The sequence below is a fragment of the Lolium perenne genome, chromosome 2 (assembly GCF_019359855.2).
Source record: "Lolium perenne isolate Kyuss_39 chromosome 2, Kyuss_2.0, whole genome shotgun sequence".
NCBI lineage: Eukaryota > Viridiplantae > Streptophyta > Magnoliopsida > Poales > Poaceae > Lolium > Lolium perenne.
The window spans coordinates 214617708-214642113 of NC_067245.2; the positions used below are offsets into that span (position 1 = coordinate 214617708).

General features: G+C 43.3%; 2 protein-coding genes across 2 annotated transcripts; both read left to right on the forward strand.

Moving 5' to 3' along the window:
• The first annotated feature begins 4650 nt into the window (after positions 1-4650).
• LOC127334816 (ABC transporter F family member 1) lies at positions 4651-8783 on the forward strand. The gene is made up of 5 exons (XM_051361352.2): positions 4651-4945; positions 5536-5609; positions 5697-5907; positions 6056-6290; positions 7432-8783. The coding sequence occupies exons 1-5, from the start codon at positions 4748-4750 to the stop codon at positions 8490-8492; spliced, it is 1779 nt and encodes a 592-aa protein (XP_051217312.1). The 5' UTR covers positions 4651-4747; the 3' UTR covers positions 8493-8783.
• Positions 8784-16978: 8195 nt separating this feature from the next.
• Positions 16979-18286, forward strand: LOC127330427 (uncharacterized). Its single transcript, XM_051356639.2, has 2 exons — positions 16979-17319; positions 17411-18286. Exons 1-2 carry the CDS (start codon positions 17184-17186, stop codon positions 18175-18177), a joined length of 903 nt encoding a protein of 300 aa, XP_051212599.1. The 5' UTR covers positions 16979-17183; the 3' UTR covers positions 18178-18286.
• The last annotated feature ends 6120 nt before the right edge of the window (positions 18287-24406 follow it).

Consider the following 24406-nt stretch of genomic DNA (forward strand, 5'->3'; position numbering starts at 1 on the left):
TTGAAACATTTGAATGGATTCAAATAAATTTCAGCATGAAGTGGAAATCATCGTAATCGAAAAGTCAAATATCTATGATTGGATCATGGTGAAAATATTTGAATTACGAGTTTTAGCGAACATCTAAGAGAGTCATGAAATTGTTCTGCAACTCACATTTCTTGGAGTATCATAATAATAATATAGTATCCGAGAGATGTATCCAAACCTTGTTGGATTAATGATGAGATAAAATATTATGACGCCATTATATTTTTGTGGATTATGCTTTAGTGACTACCGCTTTTACACTGAATAGAGCATCATCATGATCCGTAGAAATGACACCATACGAGTTATGGCATGGGTATAAACCCTAATAGTCCTTTCTTTAAATTTTGGTCTAAAACTTTACAACCAAAATCGGATGAATGTCTTTGTTGGTTAACCCAAAGAATTGATTGGGAATTCTTTCCACTATGAAGTAAACGACAAAAGTGTTTGTTAATGTTACTTGCTTATTTCCAAGAAATTGTTTTCTAGCGAAGTATTTGAGTGGGAGGACAATAGAACTTGATAAGGTTTATGAACCTGAGCATAATGATCAGAGTAGCGCAGCATCGGAAATTGGTTCCGGAAGCGACCACGACGATCATGGCTCCCATGACTACAAAGTGTTTTAGCCATGGAGATTGAAGTACATATTGAACCTTGTAGGTATGGTTTACTTTGTGATCAAATAAATGATTTGTGGACAAAGGATTGATTTTGAACAATGATAAACCAACTACAAACAAAGAAGTTATGATGGGCCCTGACTCCGTTAAAATGGCTACACGCCATGAAATCCAAGATAGATGAATACTTTTTGAAAGTAAATGGATCTATAAAATTGATGGACTTGGATGAAATATCATTGAAGAAGCTCGACTTGTCGAAAAGTTGTTTACGACAAAGTTCAAAGAGTTGACTACGATAAGATTAGATCTTCCGTAGCAATGCTTATAGTCTATGTGGATTATTCTAGTAATCACTACATATTTCTTTTATGAGATATGCTAGTAGGATGGCAAAATACATTACTTAACAGAAGTGTGTATTAAAGGTGTATACAAGATACAACCAAGAGTTTTGCTGGCCGTGGAATACTAGATATGTATACAAACTTCAATTGGATGAAGTGAGTATCACGGAGTTGGAATCTTCACCAGATGAAATAATCAAAGAGTTTTTGATTTCACCAGAGACGATGAAGAGGCTTGCATTTGCAAGAAATTAAGTGGGAGCGCTAAGACATATTTATAATACTTTATGTAGATGACATATAGTTGGTTATAAATGATGTAATACTTGATTAAAAGGTTTCATTGAAAATTAACTTCAATGAAAGTATATGGACTGAAACATATTTAGTGTCAAGATCTATGAAGATAGATTGAAACACATAATAAGTTTAGTCAAAGTACATAGAATGGATATTGAAGTAGTTCAATATAGAAATATTAAGAAACTGTTCTTGTCATGTGAAGGTTTAACAAGACTTGAGTGTATCTGACACTCAATGAGTAAAAACACATGAGTGATTATAGATCACAAATAATATGTACACAATCAGATGTCATGTGCTTTTAAAAATGTTATGAGCATGTACCAGAATGATTCATGTGATGATCATTGAAAAACAGTAAGAATATTCTTGAGTACTTAAGAAGAATCAAGGATATATATATAGTTTTGTATGAAGAAATGACAAACAAATCGCTGTAAGGTGTTGCACCGATATTTGTTTTGTCACATATGAAAATAAAATTTTCAATCTCAAATTAGACTAAGTGTTGTTTAAAAGATAGCACAAATAAGCTAGAAGTTGTCTATGCTAGATTTAGAAGAGTTCTAAATATTATGATAGATTCTACAAAATAAGACAGAGTATGTCATTGTTTTGACAATGACAAAGGATGTTAAAAGTCAAGAGGTTCTTTGAGAACTTGGTGTAGTTCCGACAGAGTCAGAACTTTGAAGCTATATTGTGTGTGACAATATTAGTGACATATTTCAGACCGCGGAATTAAGGTTCCACCAGAAAGACCAAACATATTTAATGCCGACTCATTTGGAAATGAGTGATGCGTTGAGACGCAAATGAATTACAAAATACATACGTTTTTGAGCATGTCAGATCCGTTGACTAAAACCTCTCCCGTGAGCAAAACATGATAAAGCACCAGAAAGCCAAGGTGTTATATCTTTACAAATGTAAACTAGATTATTGACTCTAGTGCAAGTGGGAGAGTGAAGGAGATATGCCCAAGAGGCAATAATAAAAGTGGTTATTATATATCTTTATGTTTATGATAAATGTTTATATATCATGCTATAATTGTATTAACCGAAACATTGATACATGTGTGATATGTAAACAACAAAGAGTCCCTAGTATGCCTCTTAACTAGCTTGTTGATTAATGGATGATTAGTTTCATAATCATGAACATTGGATGTTATTAATAACAAGGTTATATCATTATATGAATGATGTAATGGACACACCCAATTAAGCGTAGCATAAGATCACGTCATTAAGTTATTAGCTATAAGCTTTCGATACATAGTTACCTAGTCCTTATGACCATGAGATCATGTAAATCACTTATACCGGAAAGGTACTTTGATTACATCAAACGCCACTACGTAAATGGGTGGTTATAAAGGTGGGATTAAGTATCCGGAAAGTATGAGTTGAGGCATATGGATCAACAGTGGGATTTGTCCATCCAAATGACGGATAGATATACTCTGGGCCCTCTCGGTGGAATGTCGTCTAATGTCTTGCAAGCATATGAATAAGTTCATAAGAGATCACATACCACGGTACGAGTAAAGAGTACTTGTCAGGAGACGAGGTTGAACAAGGTATAGAGTGATACCGATGATCAAACCTCGGACAAGTAAAATATCGCGTGACAAAGGGAATTGGTATCGTATGTGAATGGTTCATTCGATCACTGAAGTCATCATTGAATATGTGGGAGCCATTATGGTTCTCCAGATCCCGCTATTGGTTATTGGTTGGAGAGAGTACTCAACCATGTCCACATAGTTCGCGAACCGTAGGGTGACACACTTAAGGTTTGATGTTGAAATGGTAGAACTTGAATATGGAATGGAGTTCGAAGTTTTGTTCGAAGTCCCGGATGGGATCCCGGGCATCACGAGGAGTTCCGGAATGGTCCGGAGAATAAGATTAATATATAGGAAGTCATATTCCAAGTTTGGAAATGATCCGGTGCATTTATGGCAGGTTCTAGAAGGTTCTAGAAAAGTCCGGAAGAATGGCACTATGGAAGGTGGAGTCCCGGAGGGACTCCACTAGCATGGTCGGCCAGCCCTAAGGGGAAGGAATCCCAGGTGGATTCCACCCATGGTGGCCGGCCACCCCACCTAAGGAAAAGGTGGGAGTCCCACCTTGGGTAGGACTCCCTCCTTGAGTAGGTTTCCCACCTTTGGGAAGTTTTGGTGTTGGGGTCTTATTCGAAGACTTGGACTACAACTCTTGGGGCTTCCACCTATATAATGAGGGGCATAGGGGAGGGGCCCGGCCACCACAGAGCCATAGCTTGGCCGCACCCCTTGAGGCCGGCCACCCCCTCTCCCAAACCCTAGCCGCCCCCTCTCTCCTCCACCTCTCCCGCACGCTTAGCGAAGCTCCGCCAGAGTTATCCATCGCCACCGTCACCACGCCGTCGTGCTGCCGGATTTAAGGAGGAGCTACTACTTCCGCTGCCCGCTGGAACGGGGAGAAGGACGTCGTCTTCATCAACACCGAACGTGTGACCGAGTACGGAGGTGCTGCCCGATCGTGGCACCGTGATCAAGATCTTCTACGCACTTTTGCAAGCGGCAAGTGATCGTCTACCGCAGCAATAAGAGCCTACTCTTATAGACTTTGGAAATCTTCAAGGGTTAGTCTTGATCATCCCCTCGTTGCTCCCGTCTTCTAGATTGCATCTTAGCTTGGATTGCGTTCTCGCGGTAGGAAATTTTTTGTTTTCTATGCAACGAATCCCTACACACAAAGCCTCATCGAGATGGAGCTTCCTCGGGTATTCGGGCGGTGCCACGTCTTCTCTCCCTTCGGCCTATGCTCCGTCATCGATGGAGATGGAGGGCATTTGCGGGCTACACGAAAGCTAGTTGGAGGTGCTTCTAGGTTAGTGTTGCATTTTTTTATTTGCAAGACCTTTGCAGCAAAAGTTCCTCGACAATTATCCTACTCTTGTGTTTTGAGTGTGTGCTGGAAAGCCATTTGCAAGTTGCAACCTTCTTAAACAATCCATCACCCTTGTTTATAAGGGGAAAATCCATGAGAGGCACAATGATGTGTAGTACAATTATTTTTTGCTTAAGTTAAACTTTTAACATTTTACAAAAAATAGCAACACATCTGATATCATCATATCAAATTAGTTTGCTATAACTAATAAATTTAATAATACTATTTTGGAGCCATAAATACTGCTATTTTTAAAGAAGAATGTCAATTTTGTAATGTTTGACTTAGCACAAGTCACCTGGCTGGATGGGGAGCTCATGCCTATGGACGCGTGGCGGCAGCAAAGAAGAGAGCCACAACACGTGTCAACAATCTGTGTGGACGAGTCGAAGTAGGAAGAGGTTTCTGGAAGGAACTAGGAAGGCCAAGCCCATCATTCTTCCTTCTTCTCCCGTCCCGGCGGAACTCACCGGCGCCACCTCCCTCTCAGCCAGCCATGGTGTCCGACGCCAGCAAGAAGAAGGCCGCGCAGAAGAAGGCCGCCGCCGCCGCAAAGAGGGGCGCCAAGGTGCCCACCCCCTCGTCGACCTCCTCTTCCGCCAAGGCCGCCGCCGACGCCCTCGCCGCCGTCCACCTCTCCGACCGCACCTGTACCGCCGTCCTCACCTCCCACCCGCTCTCCAGGGACATCCACGTGAGAGAGATCTCCCGTTCCCAGCTCCCCCTCTCTTTTTCTTTCTGTTATATGACAGTTACAGATTAATCTTTCGAATGCTGTCGTTAGAGATTGTTACTAGCACTTGCCTGCCTGTGCGTGTTTTGTGGATGAACTACCGCATCCACACCAAAACTAATCTTCCTAAGGTGGAAAAAACAAACAGAAACTATGATGTGTACTTGATTCTGTCTCAGATTACTCCATGTTGTGAGTATAATATATATGACAAACTTTTAGAATAATTTATTTCTACCTCCATAGATAGATGCCCCCAACCAGTCCAATACTGCTAGATCAGGCGATACTATACTACCTTTTGATGCCTGGATCCGGCTCATCATCTATCACACTTTTAGGCCCTTTTGGACTGGGCTGTAGGATTTTCATAGAATGTAAGATTCAAATCTTTAGCAAATTTCCCATATACTCCCGTAGACATTTTCAATCCTGCTACCAAATTATCATGCATAACTTTCCCTTGCTGCTCCCAATGCCCCAGGCATTTTCCACTAAGGTAGGGCATGATATGATCTAACACTTTTCTATCTCGATCACTCCGCTTGCAGATAGAGTCTCTCACTTTAACATTCCACGGCCACGATCTACTTGTAGACACCGAGCTGGAGCTCAACTATGGCAGGTATTATTACAATAATGCCATGATCGCATTCATTCCAAGCATCTAGCTTTTGTCATCTTGTTTCAGAATGGGTTTACTCCATCTCAGGCGCTATGGTCTTCTTGGTCTGAACGGCTGTGGAAAGTCTTGCCTTCTCAAAGCAATAGGATATAGAGAGCTTCCAATACCTCAGCACATGGATATTTACCACCTCAGCCATGAGATCGAGGCTTCGGACATGTCCGCGCTTGGAGCAGTCATTAGTTGCGATGAAGAGAGAGTCAAGCTTGAAAAGGAAGCTGAGATTTTGGCTGCTCAAGTATGTTTCTGATCAATCAAACTTGTTATTATCATCATGTTTTTTTTTCAACCTGCTCCTTTTGACATGCCTTCCATGTTGTGCTTATAAGCCATAACTGGATCGTTTCTGAAGATGTTCTGACGAATTTCCATGCTGGCATATGTAGGATGATGGTGGAGGTGAAGCTTTAGAGCGTGTTTATGAGCGATTAGAAGCAATTGATGCGTCCACCGCAGAGAAGCGTGCTGCAGAGATTCTGTTTGGCTTGGGTTTTAACAAGCAGATGCAGGCCAAGAAAACTAGAGATTTTTCTGGTGGTTGGCGCATGAGGATTGCTTTGGCTAGAGCTCTCTTCATGAACCCAACCATCCTCTTGCTTGACGAGCCTACCAATCATCTCGGTGAGACTTTCTGTAACCAGTGTTAGAAGTGTGGATTTTAGTACAAAATAACATGTTCCACTGAGCTTTCCATGACTGAATCTGGCACATTCTAGATTGCGATGCATTAGCCAGTTTTGAATGTTAAAATGGGGCAGGTTTCTTGGATGTCCCATGTATTTAGTCCAATGCAATATCGTCAGCTTGGTATTTTAGAGTGTCAACGAATACATGCTTGTTTGAGGGTTGAATCGCATCAATTTTGAACATACTTGTCTTCAAGTAGGCTGGCTGAGATTGCTTATCTTTTTAGCAAGATAATGTCTTCTGTGTAGGGCTTATCTTCAGTCCAAAGCATAAGCTGAATTGCTAGGTGATCTCCCTATGTGAAGGGTGTGATCTATTATCAGTGAGATTAAGGCAAACAAAGAATCCCTAAGTATTCTCCCCAGTTTACAGTGAGTTCATAGTTGTGAATTGATGCATATAGAGTCTATGTTTTTTTTTATATGCTTCATTTTGCCGAGTTCCAGTGCTCTGGCATGGCTTCCTTCATTATGATGAACAGTGGTATGTACCTTCAGTAGGAATGCTTCGGCTATGTAGAATCTGTTAGTCTTCTTAACACATATCACCATGAACATAGATGTTTCATGTCTTGACACATTTGGGTTTTAAATCCTGAATTTGTTAGACCTACTAAACTGGTCAGTGGTAGGATGAAATGTGATTTCGTACTACGATTCTACTTATTTAGCGGTACTGGTTTTCTTAACACATATATCACCATGAATTTATGTCTTGACACATTTGGGTATTAAATCCCATATTTGTTAGACCTACTAAATTGGTCAGTGGTAGGATGAAATGTGATTTCATACATCGATTCTAATTATTCAGGGGTACCAGTTGGCCCTAGATTTACTTTGAGTTGATTGTTAGACAGCGCTGATAGATTATTTGATTCACCTGCAGGCCTTTATTTTCTCATCTTTCATAGGCACACGTATTTTTATCATGTTTAGGAATGTTTGTAAATAGCGTAATATCTTTCAAGTGCCTGTTCTCGCTGAAGTGAGCGTGTTTGAGGGTGACTGGGATAAACGATCTCTGAAGACAAATATGCTATTGTGGACTAACATTTGCAAGCCAATATTTGCAGATCTTGAGGCATGTGTGTGGTTGGAAGAAACACTGAAGAAATTTGACCGTATACTTGTTGTGATATCACACTCCCAAGATTTTCTGAATGGAGTATGTACGAATATCATCCACATGCAGAACAGGAAGCTTAAGCTGTACACTGGTAATTTTGACCAGTACATTCAGACACGGTCTGAACTGGAAGAGAACCAGATGAAGCAGTACAGATGGGAGCAGGATCAGATCTCCGCGATGAAGGAGTACATCGCGCGTTTCGGGCACGGGTCTGCAAAGCTGGCACGGCAGGCTCAGAGCAAGGAGAAAACGCTTGCTAAGATGGAGCGCGGTGGGCTGACAGAGAAGGTCGCAAGGGACAGGATCCTGACGTTCCGCTTCACGAACGTTGGCAAGCTCCCGCCGCCTGTGCTGCAGTTTGTGGAGGTGACGTTCGGGTACACGCCAGAGAACCTGATCTACAAGAAGCTGGACTTTGGCGTGGACCTGGACTCTCGGGTGGCGCTGGTGGGCCCGAATGGTGCGGGGAAGAGCACTCTGCTGAAGCTGATGACGGGTGAGCTTGTGCCGCTGGATGGGATGGTGCGGCGGCACAACCACCTGCGGATCGCGCAGTTCCACCAGCACCTGGCGGAGAAGCTGGACTTGGAGCTGTCGGCGCTGCAGTACATGCTGAACGAGTATCCGGGCAACGAGGAGGAGCGGATGAGGGCAGCGATTGGGCGGTTCGGGCTGTCAGGCAAGGCGCAGGTGATGCCGATGCGGAACCTGTCGGACGGGCAGCGGAGCCGGGTGATCTTCGCGTGGCTGGCTTGGCGGGAGCCGCAATTGCTGCTACTGGACGAGCCAACAAACCACCTGGACATCGAGACGATCGACTCACTGGCGGAGGCCCTGAGGGAGTGGGATGGTGGCCTGGTGCTGGTGAGCCACGACTTCCGGCTGATCAACCAGGTGGCAGAGGAGATTTGGGTGTGCGAGAATCAAGCGGTGACGCGGTGGGGAGGGGACATCATGGAGTTCAAGGAGCACCTGAGGAGCAAGTCGGGGCTGTCGGAGGACTGATGAGGGCTGTAGACTTTTGAGATGGTTCGTTTGATTGATGAATGTTGTAGCCAGTAGTATTGAGGAGAGAACATGATTACCTAGGTGTTTTTCGGAAGGAATGGATGGGGTGCATGCTATGACGGATGGTGCTGAGACACTGCTGATTATATTTATGCGTGGCACGGCACGACAGGCACCAATCAGATGCGTGTAACCTGAATATTTTGAATGTCTTATGTTTGTTATGTATGGAATATATGGCGTGTTATATTATTTATGAATAAGAAGAGGATGAAGATGGTGTGCGTCCATATGTAGTACATGTGCGAGTGGCCGAGTGCAGAAGCTGTATTGAAAAAAAACTAGCTAGTAAATTTTACTTCTGTTATTGCAATTTTGCACCATATTGTAATTAAATCATGGACCATACCTTATATTTGTTTATGTGGATTGCCAATTTAGCAGAACAACAATACTACTGTGTACTGTACTCTGGTTTATCCTGACCTTGTAAGTGTTATATTGGCCTCTTGAGGCGCAAACTTTTGATGAAAGGTTTTAAGTTCGACTTTAAATTAATACGGGTCCAAACGATTATGGTGAAAGCAGCTTACAAGCAACAAAACCAGTAAGCAAACAAAAAGGAAAAAAACAAAAGTCCAGCTTGCAGACATGGAAGCCCTCCATCGCCAACAAAGCACTAGGACAATGCCATACTCATGATTCATGAGCTTAGGTGAAACACACCCTTGTGTGATCCAGGATAAGCGAGCTGGTATCTGACCATCTCCCTCCATGGAGAGTGCATCCAGTGAAACAGACAAATTTATGCACTTCCGGTTATTGTGTGTGATGTTCACTATGGCCGAACTGAAGATAATGGCCAGGTGCTGATAGTGGATGCAATGGCGCTCAAATCCATGATGAACTGCCGAGTGCTTTATCTTCCTGATGGCAACTCTATTCTGAATATGATCTCCATTTGTGGGTATGTCAACATAGCCTGGAATGAGATGTATATAGAGATCCCTGGGTTCGGTTCAACTCCTGCCCGGAGAAACTATTTCAACTGGAATCATTTTAGTTGTGTGAACTTGAGGAGCAAAGTTAGTACAATCGTCACATCTTTGCAGCATTACTGTGTTCATACACAACAACTTTCAATCAATGGCAGCCTAGTAGGTGTAATAGAGCAAGCTTATCTTACGTTCTTATGCTGCACAAGTTTAACTTCGATTGATGACTCTCATGTGGAAGGTGCCGTTCCTGTGTTGTTCGGGCTGTGTCACCGGAGGTGGACGATAGCACCTTCGTTGTTGATCCTCAGATTTGACAGCGGGGACCCTTTGAGTTTGAGCTCGGTGAAGGCTATTCAATATCCACAGCTCAATCCTTACAAGCCTCAAGTGCATACGCCAGATAGACCGTTGGGAGAGTCAACCGCGGGGCATCAACTGGTATGGAGCACGTAGAAGACTCTTGGAGATTGCAACCGCAACAAGTTCGAGCCCGAGCTATCGTCGGACAAACGACCGCTGTTTGACTCCTGTTGTAGTCTTCGGTACCTTCTATACTTAGCATGGTTTTCAAGAATTTGTTATGTGCAGCTTACTATTGATAGCTCTTGCTCTTTTTAGTGCTTTGTAATCATGTACTGTGATAGTTGAAGGTTAAGATATCTTTTATGTAAAACAAAAAATTTATGCACTAGCTGCATCATGGTTTATGAGCCTTTCGATGGAAAATGAGGGTACCAGATTAAACCAGAGGTGGAACGCTGGTAAATTTTACAAAGCAATCCTTTTAATACCTTCAAATTGCAAGAAAATGCTTCCCAGTCCCAGCCTCATCGTCTTCCTCTTGCCCTCCCATGTACCGCTGCAAGTCAGATCCTTTGGCTTCCAGCACACGGAAACGACGATGAATTTCACTCAAACATAGCCAAGTGTAATTCAATCAATCTCCTGATCTCATGAGCTTTGGAGCCCCCATGAAAAATCTGAGATCTAATGAGATCCCAGTCCCAATACCATCCCGAGCTTCTCTCCATACCACAATTCCCAGTAGAAATCCCCAATACAGAAATAATTTGCATGGATGATAATAAGATAGAGAGAGAAACTTGGCTCACCCGAGCTCGCATGTGCTATAGAAGCACAGAACATGCTAGAAGGAGAGAGACGACCTGAGTTTCGGAGAGACATGACCGGATCTGTACTCTCTAGAGGACAATTTTCTTAATTTCGAAGACATTACAAGGCCTTTTCTGTAATTGTGCAAGCAGCCCCCCTTCTCACTGGACCATGTTTCTTAGATTTACATCCAAAGGCCCATAATACACCGGTGCAGCTGGTGCATAAGTTGTGCCGTTTCATAGGATACATTCTCCCCCTCCATGTTTGAAGTGGGCCCTTGTCCCTCCTTGCCCTAGCTTGAAGGGCATCGTACCATCGGCTGAAGGTGATATCACCTTAGGGCAAGAAAAGCATCCGACAATCATCCCACAATATAGAACCTGCCCACTTCACTGCATGAAGAAAATGGACAAAAAATGCCAATTTCTGGAACTTCAGCTAGGGCACAAAAAAATGCCAATTTATGAAACTTCAGCTAGGGCACCGTGCTAGATAGCATGATTCCCTGGCCTGAGGCGTCATATCTACCATGGTACCCTAGGCCAGCACATTATACTATCTAGCATGACGCCCTACCCTGGACGTCATAGAAAGAGACCAATTTGTGAAAAATTCAGATCTATCTAGTGCTGAAGTTTTAGAAAAGAGCCATGCATTTTGGTCCATTTTCATGTTGTAAGCCAAGGATATCATGTATAACATCCATTACAAAGGAGTTGCCATTACAACGCTGAGAAACATTACTAAGCCCACAAGAATAAACCTTGTGCTCATGTTGTCCCCAACACATCTGTACAAGTAAGGGAGGGGAATATATCCTCTCCCTGCCCAGGAAAGCTCACGGGCGACAACCACCAGTGAGAAAATGGAAGATTAAGGTGGAGAACAACTAACAAAAACTGCAGAGAAATCTGAATCGAATATAACTCAACACCATCACAATTTTTTTAACCATGCCGCTATCGCCTGCCGAGCACATGGACCAATGCATGCCCATGCCCCATCTCACCCTAATCGGAGGAAATTTACGCAGTTTAATAGGATTTGCATTGTATTTGGGCAGGAAGAATCAACCAAATGTGGGGCCTTCAGACATTTTGTCTTTGAAAACAATTCCATATATACCAACAAGGTAGAGGGCATGACATCCCAAATTCATCATTTGAAATTTTCTGAGAAAAAAGGCCGAACCAAACTGGGCTAACTTGAATCTATTTACTTTACTTCTATTTGAAACTACTCCTCCCGTCGGTCTCAAAAGTTTGAAAGAACTTAATATATCATAGAACAACTTCAACGCGGAACTGCCAACATTTGTCTTTGAGCTGGGCAATCTAACTCGACTGTTTCTAAATGTGCTGGGGCTCAGTGAGAGCATACCAAAAGAGCTTAGTAACTCCAAGATGTAGAGCAGGAGGCAATCCGAGTGAGATTTCACCTGCTTTTTTTAGCTTCTCCGACTCAAGAAAAGAAGAAGCCATAAGAAAGTATGTGCCATATTTTCACCCTTTGTGTTTCCTCGTAACATCATAAATACCCCTTCTTAATTATGTTTGTGGCTCCACCCCTAGGTAGCACCTCCAAATAGCCGCAACAGGAGGGAACCGTTTCGTCACCTGCTAAGATTTTGTAAACCCCTAAGACTGCTTATAGTGGGAGTAACATAGCTAGTAACATCACACATCTCAAGGCATTTTGGTGACATAGCATACCAATAAATGAAGAAAGAGGGTGAGGTGGTAACTAGCTATGTTACCATAACATCACACACCCCAATGCAAGATGAGTCTACAACATCATAAATGACACAATGCATGACACCACATATAAGTTACTACCCACTATGAAAGTAGTAACCTAAACTAGTAACATGACATATGTTACTAGTCTAAGTTACTCCCCACTATGACTAGCCTAAAACAAGAAGTAGAGGTCTAGAGGATAAAAATGCCAACAACCAGTGAAGTAGCCCATTATAAATGCACGTACGTGATTAATGATCATTGCATCCAATGCCAGATGCTTACCAATTAGAGTGTCTCTAACGGCATGCGCATACTATGTATCACCGTATATGTGCTTACTTACGTGTATATATTTATGAACTGTACGACGTACGTGTAATTGGATGGTTATTGGCATGCAGTACCAATTTTCAACCGTTTGCAAGTGTACCCCAGAGAAAATCATCTTCGCTACCTTCCAGTACTACTCCCATACACGTAGTGTTGTAGGGTACATTCTACTAGCTAGCTAGCTATAGCCGCAGTACACGTTCGTGCAATGTGCATTCTTATCAAAGAATCTGTTGGATATACAATGCCTATTCTGTCTCCGGTACGTGTGTTCCGCCCATTAATAATTCCTTTCAGAAATTATATTTGTAGAATGGACCATGAGTACTATATCATGAAGGCCATCCTATATGACATTCTGATCCATGGTAAAATCATAGACGGAGAATATCATGAAAGACGAATTGCAGGACTAGCAATGGAGCTTCGAGTCTTTGTGATGTTGAAAGATTTGATTGATGTCTGGGTTTCGCAGCAACAATATGCAAGTAGGGACAATAGCACATGTGAAGTTCAGAGTCTAACCTTTTATGGTGAAAATTGAAGATCTGGTTTTAATTGGTTGTGCCTATCAATGGCCTTGTAGAAAGCATTGTTTTGAGAGCGGAGACTATCTTCAGGGTGAAAATCTAAGATTTTTTGATCAGACGACGATGATGCTTGTGCATCGTTCCCTTTTTAGAGACGTCACTTTTGGAGAGCCTGGAGTTTAGTTGTTGTCTTGATGGTGGATGTATTGTTGCTGCTAGAACTGGAATACCGTAGAGAGACTTTTATTTTTTTAGTTTCCTTTTTTTACTATGTGCATCCGTACTGTCATTAGTGTATTCCGTTGTTGTAGATGCTAGGTGTAATTGGTATCTCTAGATACTAATATATCCCCTCTATCAAAAACAAGAGTGCTAGTTTTTTCTTGAAAACACGACAACGACCCCAACCTTTCCATCAATCAATGCATGCAGCTTCAATTACTTTATTATAACGTGGGAGTCATACAAAAAAAAATATCATGAGTCGCACGGGTCGATACATGTATCAATCACCTAAAAAGAGAGACAACATGTACTGACTCTGCACTAATATGTTGACCTACGATCAAAACACCATCTTCACTGGTTGTATAAATTTCTAGCAACCGTCTCTAGCTGGTTGAATCCAGTAGCTAAATCCTCATGTTTCTCCGTTGGTTGCATGGAGGATCACATACAGATTCAGTGAGTAGCCAATTAGATTACTGGCATAAATGAAGATGATTTTGCATTGTTAAAGATATTATTATTCTGAACATTTCTTATGGTCCAAAGTAAAACACATGTTTCAACTCAAATTTGGAATTTCTCTTTCTTCGCAACCCATCTAACCAATTCCCAAACAAATTTGCGATATCAGTGAGAGAAATAATACTAAATGCCATCTGAACATCCACGAGTTCTACTTAGACGGAAGGAAGTGATAATCAACAATTTAATTAGGATGAAGCAATACAGGACAAACATAACATCGAAGACAGATGCATCAATGAGTGACTGAGGATGGAGTTGAAGATAGCGATATTCTACTTACAAAGTGACGCAACAAACATAGCTAGTTAGCCACAGAAGACCAGAATGACTGAGACATATGCAATGCGTATGATGCGACGGCTTTGATACTTAGTACTTCCTCTCTCTCCACAGAAGATGTTGCATATTTTGATAAAATTGAGACATTCGTTTTTGGGTGGAAGTGTCTCCTCAGTCATCATTAGGTAGCTAGCGATTTCCTTGAGCTATATGCACAAAAGATGTTGTATATTTTTAACAAAATTGCGACATTATTTCGTGTACGGAGGTGTCTCCTCGGTCATCATTAGCTACCTAGCAATTTTACTTGAGTTATATGCGATATGATGTGACACTTTCAGATTGAGAATAGTTTGCTGCAAGTGCACTACCTCTCTTTTTGTTTGTTAGGCACTGTACACATTTTTAGATTATCAATTTGAGCAATGAAATGATATTTAGTTATGCAATATAAAGTACACTACCAATTTTATATTCCGAAAGTGAATTCAATGATAAAAATAATGTTTGTAGCCTATAGTACATATTTTGATGGGTCAAATCCATTATATGGATTTACTCTTATGATGTCCATGATCTCCAAATACATATGCGTTTGCTAGTATAGAGTATGATTTTGGTAGACAGCCCATCTAACGATGGTGCTCTTTCTTCCCCTTCCTGTTGCAAAATATCACATCCACCCTCTCTTTGATGAGAATAGGTCGGTAGAGCTAGAACAATACCGATGGATGGATGGTTCTGTTGATTTGTCTATGCGGACAATATTCGTCGCACGACGTGTACCATCGTTCATACACATGTGTCATGTGTGTAAATTGAAAGCGAGCTAATATAAATTTGACACTAAGTTCTGCAAGTATCTCTACATCGTCAATTTTATAAATATAATATAAATAATACAACACAAAAGTATACCATTAGAAAGTGTAACATCTTAAATTTCTAATAATATATATATGAAAAAATAAATAAATATATATTATAATATATAATTTGTATTACGTTGATCAAGTTGATGATCTAGAGATCAGAGATGTGTGCATGACATACCAACCTGAATGGAGGGAGTACAGATTATAAGGAAGGTGCATCAATCTTGAAGCTTCTAAATTAATGTGGTGACTTTGTCAACTTCAATATTTTGTGACTCCAATTTTGAGTAGATCGAGTTGTTTGAGCGTGTGCATGAGGTGGTTTGCATGCATTTGTACGTATACGTTGCACTTAGAATTCTAAAAAGTAAATAAAATCAATTTTGACCCTTTAACTACTGATGAAGCTATAGAGTTGTTCACCCAACTGAAAAATGGCGTTGGCACCCGAGCTCCATAGAGCCCTTTAAAAAATAAAAACTTGATTTCAATGTACCAAAAATATCCAAACAAAATATTTGAATGTAGTCAACCATGAACACTACACGCGTGCAATTTTTTAATGTAAAATGTCTTATAATTTGGACTTAGCAAAAAAGAGATAAATTGGATAAATTTCAGAAGATTCAAAAGTTGCAATGCTCGTGCTCCTAGATTTTCATTTGTCATTTTTTCCGAGGATATAATATAAGGTAATTTGTATTGAACATTTACACACAGGTAGAATAAATCTTTGACTACATTCTTTATCTTTATTTTTTAAATCATTAAATTTGATTTTTTTTTCTAAGTTTTGAAAACAAGCTCCATTTTTTTTGAAGCTACAAAAAAAAGCTCCATGGAGCTCGGGTGCGAAGCTGACATACTCTCAACCAAAACGGTCTAAATTTGGTTACTTACCCCACTACATGTTGGTTTGGCAATGGCGTGCGAGTATTGCTTTCAACACGTTTCGGCCCAATTGTTGGCAAACAATAGGTTCAAAACTATAGAAAATGGCAAGGACATATGATTTAGACAAAAAAGGGACTCTTATTCTAAAAAGCTTGGTTGATTTAAAGATGGTGAGAGCATGTTAAGAAACTCTAGAAAATCTAAATTGTGGAAATAAAGAATTACATTGAAGTAAAAACAAAGAATGTTATAAGGGATATGTGAAAACCAGAGGAAATACAAAATGAACACAAAATAAGTTAGAGAAATTGGTAAATTTTAAAATAAATCTAATATTTTTGAAATAAAATAATTGAGAAACTGCAAGTGATATTAATTTTACTGAATCCCTTGCATTATTTTCTCAAAATACTTATGAATGTTTTATGTTTCTGTAATTCGTAAGATCTACAATGACCTTTGTCGAATAATTTTGTTTATCCATGGAGGCAGGGGAGAGAGCAATCATCATGCATGCATGTCGACAAGGGTTGATTTACTTGTCTAGTAGTAGTATATAAGTAGCGAGCAATCTTTTGCATTGTGTCCATTCTGTTAAGATCTCATTTCTATTTTGTCTAGTTTATGCAGCAACATATATCTGTCTTACTTAGGTGAATATTGTGATCCATCTACAGTACCTTAATTCTTATTCAGAGTACGTAGCTAGTATGGCAGCTGTGTTGATTGTCCTTAACTGACCCTTTGTAGTACTCCAGTAGCTAGTCATGACTAGAGAGAGGGTGTGCGTTGTAAGTTAAGGGACATGATGCACAAAAAGGAAGAGGGTCGAAAAGTACAATGGGTGATGAAATGGTGAGGTGTGTTGTCTAGTTGTTTGGGCCGTCCGTGCGCATGTGAGATTTATGACATGACATTGCAAAGATTTATGACATGACATTGCAAAGGGAGAGATGGATGTCACTGTCATTGTCATGAGAGAAAGAGAGAGATGTTGTACATGAAACTACAGATGACAGTGCGTTGCTGCCAGGCAGCCATCCTCCATTGAATTATTTGCCACACTGGATTATATTTATATCTCCTACCCTGGGTAGCTGCCTATCAAGTTTTTGTTCCAAACTTGTCTCTCCCCCTTGCATTCAGAGGAAGGAAGGAAGAAATCGAGATGGGTCGAGCTCCGTGCTGTGACAAGGGGAGCGTGAAGAAAGGGCCATGGTCACCCGAGGAGGACAGGAAGCTCAGGGAGTACATCCACAGCTATGGAACCGGCGGAAACTGGATCGCGCTCCCCACCAAAGCTGGTACACAATGTGCAGTACTCGTTCGTCATTTTTTAGTATCCATGCATGCATTCCAAGTTTCAACTCGATCTCTGTGTGTGGGGATTTGCAGGGCTGAGGAGGTGCGGGAAGAGCTGCCGTCTGCGCTGGCTCAACTACCTGCGGCCAAACATCAAGCACGGCGGCTTCTCCGACGAGGAGGACCGGGTGATCTGCGGCCTGTTCGCCAGAATCGGGAGCCGGTGGTCCGTCATCGCCGCGCAGCTCCCCGGGAGGACGGACAACGACATCAAGAACTACTGGAACACCAAGCTCAAGAAGAAGCTGCATCTCCTCATCGCCGCCGCAGCTGGCGGCCTACCAGTACCAGCTCCTTCCCCTCCTCCACCAGCGGTAGTGCACCCCTGCGGCGGCTTCTTCCTCGAGCAGCAGCACCACCACGCTACTTCTGCTGCATCTTCAGGGCTTCTCGTGTCTGGCTCGCCGTCCCTGTGCTCCGTCGACAATGGCGGACTCTACTTTGACCTCTCCACCTACGGCAACGGCATCATCAGAAACGACAGCAGTGCGGTTGGCCTGGAGAGCTTCGTCTGCAGTGGCTTGCAGTTGCAGCAGCAGGATACCACGCAAGGTAGCCACCACCTGTTTCCAGAAGCAGCCGAGAATGGCACGGGCCACAACGTGATGACAGGCGACGGCCTGCTGCTGGATCATCATCAACGACGGCAGTACTACGGCGAAAGCAGCAACAGCAGCTACGAGCACGAGCAGAAGCCATTGATGATTCTGCCGAGCGGAGGTAGGCGCGGCAGCTTCTTCTACGGTGACTGTGAGGCGGCCGACGGTGCAACCCAGTTGATGGAACGACTAGCTTGGTAGACATTGATAATTTGCATGCTTGCATGCATGATGCATGCATTCATGGCCACCAATCCCAAGATAAATATGATATCGTGCATAATGCTAATTTATTTTCTATTTTCTATTATGTGGTGGTGTGTTGTAATTGTCACTTGCTCTGAGTGTTGTCCGGTTTGTAATGTTAAGCGATTCCATCAACAGACGATATATACTTAGCTTACCTTTTTTTTGATAAAGGAAATATATTAATATCAAAAGATATTAATTACACCCAGCCTCTGCAACAACGCACCGCCCTAATGGCACTACGGATGCACACTACCAAAAAATAGAAAAAAAACTAAGAAACAAAAGCCCCGCTACAGTATCTCGAGTTAGGATGCATATTAGTTTCGGTTAAATTCAAACGTTATAAACTTAAACTTATTGAAGATAAAAACATATTAACTTCTATAATACCAGATGTATATAATATAAAAATATATTTCATGATGGTTCTAATAACATTGAGTCAATATTGTAGATGTTGATATAATTTTCTATACATTTTATTGAAGTTCACAAAAATTTGACCTTGACTATCCTAATTTTGAAAGAAGGGTATCAATAAGACCCTTGTATATACTTAAAGTTAATTAAGGGTCACCCAACGGCAATAGATTTTGTGACATGCATGGGAGAGTGCATGTACGTTTACATAATTGATCCATGGACGCTAAATTAAATACCTATCCATACGTACAGCAGGTAATTAACTTTTGTGAAGTGTAAGCACGGGTCGGGCAACTTGCCAACTTCGGTTAAACCGGTCTTAATTTATAAACTGAGGCAAATATTTTGTGTGTTTCTTAAAAAGAATGTGGAGTGTAAATCGATCGAATGGGCTCAGGGCATCTCCAGCGGAGCGACGTCCGTTTGCGTCTGCACAGACAAAAAACGCGCTCCAGCGGCGCGACGCAAAACGTCCGCAGTGTCCGTCCTGACGCAAATATGGACCAAATATGCGGCAGGAATGCGTCTGTGCGGACGCGTCCGCGCGTCTGTTCGTGTCCGGTTGGGCTGCATGCAACCCTCCCTCTCCTCCTTTAATCATGCGGTCATTCCTAGCCACACAAATAGAATCTCTCCCCCTCTCTTCTCTCTAATCACGCATGCGGTCAAATAAATGTGTTCCTGCCGCTGGAGGAAGGGCACCGCTGGAGAAAGGACAGACGTATGCAGACATGTGGACGTTTTTTTGTGCGCGTAACCGACGCAAACGAACAGAAATATGCGTCGGACCGCTGGAGATGCCCTCAGGGATGGAGATTGATGAACTGCTAGCTGCTGGATACATATGTCGATCGATGGATGGATGAAACGATAGCAGGTCCCTTTTTTTTTAACAAATATGATAGCAGGTCCTTTACACTGTGCATGACGAATTGACAAGATCCTTCCATTCCTAGCTCCATCCATCTATCAATCGGTCAAGACAAGACTTTGTAATACGAGTAGGCTCGTGGTGATAGATTTCTGGATTGGATTAATTGATGGACCGGATCAAAAGCGATCGTGCGTGCGTGCAGACCGGAGTGTACTTGCTGAGTTGCAGCATGCTAGCTATATCGATCCATCACATCACTAACTAGCGAGCTATATATAACTATGTACAAACAAAAAATCATCATCGTTGAAGTAGGGGTGTATACATTACATATATTAGAGTCAGACTATGTAAACTGGATCTAATATATAAAGACACTAGAGGTAATTAAAATAGACTAGACGAATGTTAGGTTAGACACAAGATTAATTTTCGGAAATGCTTCAGTGTTCGTGACATGGACGTGAACCAGTGTGGCATTGTAGATCTGATCTATCTTTATACCGTGACAGCCTTTTCGTCGACGGTACCATGGTAGTATAGAGAAGCATCCGTTAAATATGTCCCACAAACAGGGGCGAAGCTTCCAGTAGGACAAGGTAGGGCAACCGCCCTACCTTGATTTTTTGTGAATATATTTAGTTGTACGTGTTTTTTCTGAAAATTTTAAGTGGTCATACGTTGAAAACAGATCCGTATGATAAAGTTTTGCTTGTTTAAGTGAACACTGCGCAAAATCGACTGCAAATCAAAAACATAGACTATTATCTCTAAACATAGACTCATATTCTATGTTCAATATGAATAACATTGCTTGATAACAGAGATTTATTATTGATTGGACCTTAGTATATACAAGATAAGTTCTAATTATTCATTATTTATACTCGCGAAATTGGAGACTTTCGAGATTTCTAGATATTTAAAAGGCATGGCATATTTTCTTCGACCGCATTATCACTCCATTAAGATGACATTGGTTTTACACATGGCGGCATTAACAATTGAAAGGAGTTTTCCGCAACAAAGATAATCAAAAGCAAGTTATGCATCAAATGAGAGATAATCAAACCGTTCTTAAGTGTTTGAATTACATTAGATTTTTAAAAATAGGTAAAGTTTAGCCAGTGAGTAGACATTATTGGTATGTTTTTTAGGTTCTATTTATAATAAAGTAAGTTTTTATTTTTATTGTATTTAGTGATTGTGTTTAAACCATATGCATCATTATTGTTTTAGACTATTTTGGTATTTGCATTCTTAAAAATTCGCCCTACCTCAGATTTTTTTATCCTTCGCCACTACCCACAAATGTAAGAATTGATCGCTGAACTGCGATTAGCAGACTTCGTCTCGTGTATATTTTCCGCAATGTCCTATCAACAATTATTCTTGGAGAATGGAGACATGATAGGTCAGATATGCTTATAAAGTCTGTCATCAAATATGTAGGACCGGCCAGGACAGCGGCTTAATTCATTTGCGCACCCATTAACCTAATAATTACACATTTACACCGCCTTTTTTTTACCATACCGTGCTAATTAAAGTACGTACCATGTCCATGGGTGTACACGGCCTCAAAATTTAGCCCGCTTGAAGTTGCCTTTTTCTCCTTTTCAGTCCAAACTTGCTCACAGCTTGAATTTCACGACATGCATGCATGTACTTCTAGGATCATAAACATGGTATACGGAAGTGTCAATTGGAGTACGAATTAAGCACCCCTTATACAAGGTGAACGCACAGTTAATGGAAATTGCATGATTGCTCCTGTACGGCCATTCCAATTCAAGTTGCACGTACGCGCGTACACATCCTGAGCTACTGCCATGATCTAGAAAACATATACTTATCATGTAGATCATGACCAACCCAGTTTTTCCAGCTGGCTCCAATGTTGAAATAAGATGGGTCATGAGGATGATATAAAAGCATCTCCCGTCGCGTCCCCCAAACCGTCCTTCAAACGGTGTCTGATTAAGCGTTTGTGGACGTGTTTAGTTCGGGCCGCATTTGGGGGACGTCGCTCCTCAATCGCGTTCCCCAAACAAAATTTCGGAAATTTTAAACTTAAGCATGATTCGATTAGATTTATCCAAACTTGGCATATATTATATAGATTCGAACGAGATTCGACTAAATTTAAACTAAACCTAATCTAGAAGTACTTGCGACGGACGGAGGCGTCGTAGTACTGATGGAAGTTGTACATATCGTCGGTGACGTACGACCTCCTGCTTACGCGCTCGTCGGGCTCGTCGACGGGTTCGTCCTTCACCAGGCCTCTTGGCCCTGCCTCGCCGTCGTCGGTGAGGTCCACGAGCGGCTTGCCGGAGTCGCAGATGGATAAGGCGATCGCCGTCTCGAGGTTGCCCCTCCAAGCGTCCTTGTCGTTCAGCGACGCCAAGCACGCCGCTCGCAGCCCTGGGCAGTCCTCGGGGTCGTCGCTGCTGGCGATGAGGCGCTGCTGACGCTCGTACTCCGCCAGCAGCGCCGCAGGAAGAAGAGTTCGAGGAGGACGTCCTCCTCGGCTACCATTGCGCTGCGGGAGCTGGTGGTGGTGAGGACGGCGCCTCAAACCTTGGAGCGCCGTTGCGGATGTCGTGGATGACGCTCTCCAGGGTGCGCCCCGGAACGCCCCAGAACAGGAGGCGCCCCTCCTTGTTCCAGCTGTTCGGCCCGCCGATGAGGCCGGTGGTGCTGTGCATCTCCATGTCGTACTTGTCCTTGAATTAGGTGGCCCACCAGGCATCGTTGTTCTTGGCCGCCCAGGTCGGATCCGCCCGCTCCTCGGCGTCGAGTTCATCCCGCCGAGCCCTGATGGCGTCCTTCCGGCGCTCCGTGGCCGGCGTCGGTGGCGGCGGGATGCCAATGTCATTCACGGCCATCTTCCAGCCGCCGCTGCTTGGCAGGCGCATGTCCGGCGGGACAGGATATCCCGCGTGTACAACGCCCACGCCTCCTTCACGATGAGGCTTCCGCGGCCGAAGCCGTTCGCCGCGGCAATCTTGCAGGAGGAGGAGGACGACATTGCTTGGAACGGTGAGGAGAAGATTTGGGGCGGCGAGGAGAAGGTTTGGAAGCATTAAGAGATTGGGACAAACCGCACGACCTCTTAATGTACAGCGGCGGCAGCGGGTGGTTGCACGCAATAACGCCGGCGCGGACGGCCACGCGGCCATGCACGACGAGACGCGTCCCAACGTCGCCTAGGAAAACAGGGACGCCATTAACGTCACTTGACCAAAGGTAGGCGACGGGGTTTTAGGCTTCCGAGCCGCTGACGGGTCGGGCCCGCGTCGCTTCGCCTCGCTTTTCGTTGTGTCCAGCGTGCCCGGAGCGTCCCCTGTGGGGCGGGGACGGGCTCAGGGTGCCGAACACCGTATTGGGCCGCGCTGGACAAAAATCGGCTTTGGGGGACGCTGCTGGGAGCGTTTTTTTGTCCGGTGCGCCCCAAATCGCTTTGGGGGACGCGACTGGAGATGGTCTAAGTTCGACCATATGAGAAAATAACCATTGTTGGACTCGGTCATAAAAGAACAATTTTTAAGGTCGGTCTTACTGGTCAGGCCAAGTCTATAAGGAAAAAAACTAAGGGTACGTTTGTTTGGGCTGCAGCTTTTGAAAAGTAGCCGTAGCTGGTGGGCTGTGAAAAAGCAGCTGTTGGAAGCAGAGATTTGATGTTTGGTAGGAATGCTTTTTGTGGTTGTTGTTGTTGATTTTAGGAGTGAAATATCTGAAATGCCCCCCCTGAGTGAAGATATTGTATAAATAATTATTTGAAATGAATGAGCTATTTGTATGAGTATATTCGAACAAAATGCCCTCTGAGTGAAGATATTGCATTAATACTTATTTTAAATGAATAAGCTACTTGTATGAGTATATTTGAACAAATGCTTATCTAATGACGTGCATTGAGAGTGTGACCGTTGTACTGTTCCAAAATATTTTCTGTATAACATTTAAATATATTTGAACAACAATTACATATAGCGATACTAAAATGATAAGGAAAAAGAAATATTACAACATCTCTCAATTTTCCGTCAGCAAAAGAATGCACACATATGAATCAACATTCCTCAATACTAGTACTACACAAAATGTGCACCGAATCCTCTTCACAAGATGCAACTGGCGACGGAGCGGGACACCGGCGTCAGGTGGAGCTCCAACGGACTCTCCCTCTGCAGAGAGGAGAGGGAGGTAGCCGATGGGGACGAGCTCTACCCGTCGTGGCGAGCGGCGGCGGAGAAACAGTGAGGCCAAACCTGCTCGAACGGGTGCCCGTGGTGCGCCCAGTTGATTTGTGGCGAGCTCAACGAGAATGGGAACGGAGAGGAGTAGGAGCCCTTGTACGCCGACGTTGGGGATCTGCGCTGGTCAGGATGGGGAACATGACGGTTGGCGGCAGGGAGAGGCGCTGGCGGTGGGGAAGCAGGGCTGGCGGCGGCGGGAGGAGGTGGGGACGACCGGAACGGAGCGCGGGAGGAGGGCTTGTGGCATCGGCGGCCGGGAACAGCTCGGTCAGCGGCGGGGCCGGGCGCTGGCGGTGAGGAAGCAGGGCTGGCGGGGGCCGGAGGAGGTGGGTGACGACGGGAACGGAGCGCGGGAGGAGGGCCTGCGCGCTGGCGGCCGGGAACAGCCCGGTCGGCGGCGGGAGCGGGCGCTGGTGGCGGGGGCGGGCACGGTTCCTAACCCTAACTATCGAGAGAATGGGGGCAGGTGAATTCTGGAGCGAGGCTTCCTTCGGGTTTGCACATGTGCCAGTTTAGTTATATCCAGTGGCATGTAACGTGTCTGCAGGTTTCACTGGATTCTGCTAATAATTGAATTTGACAACTCCAGAGTTCTCGTCATGGACTCTCTGAATAA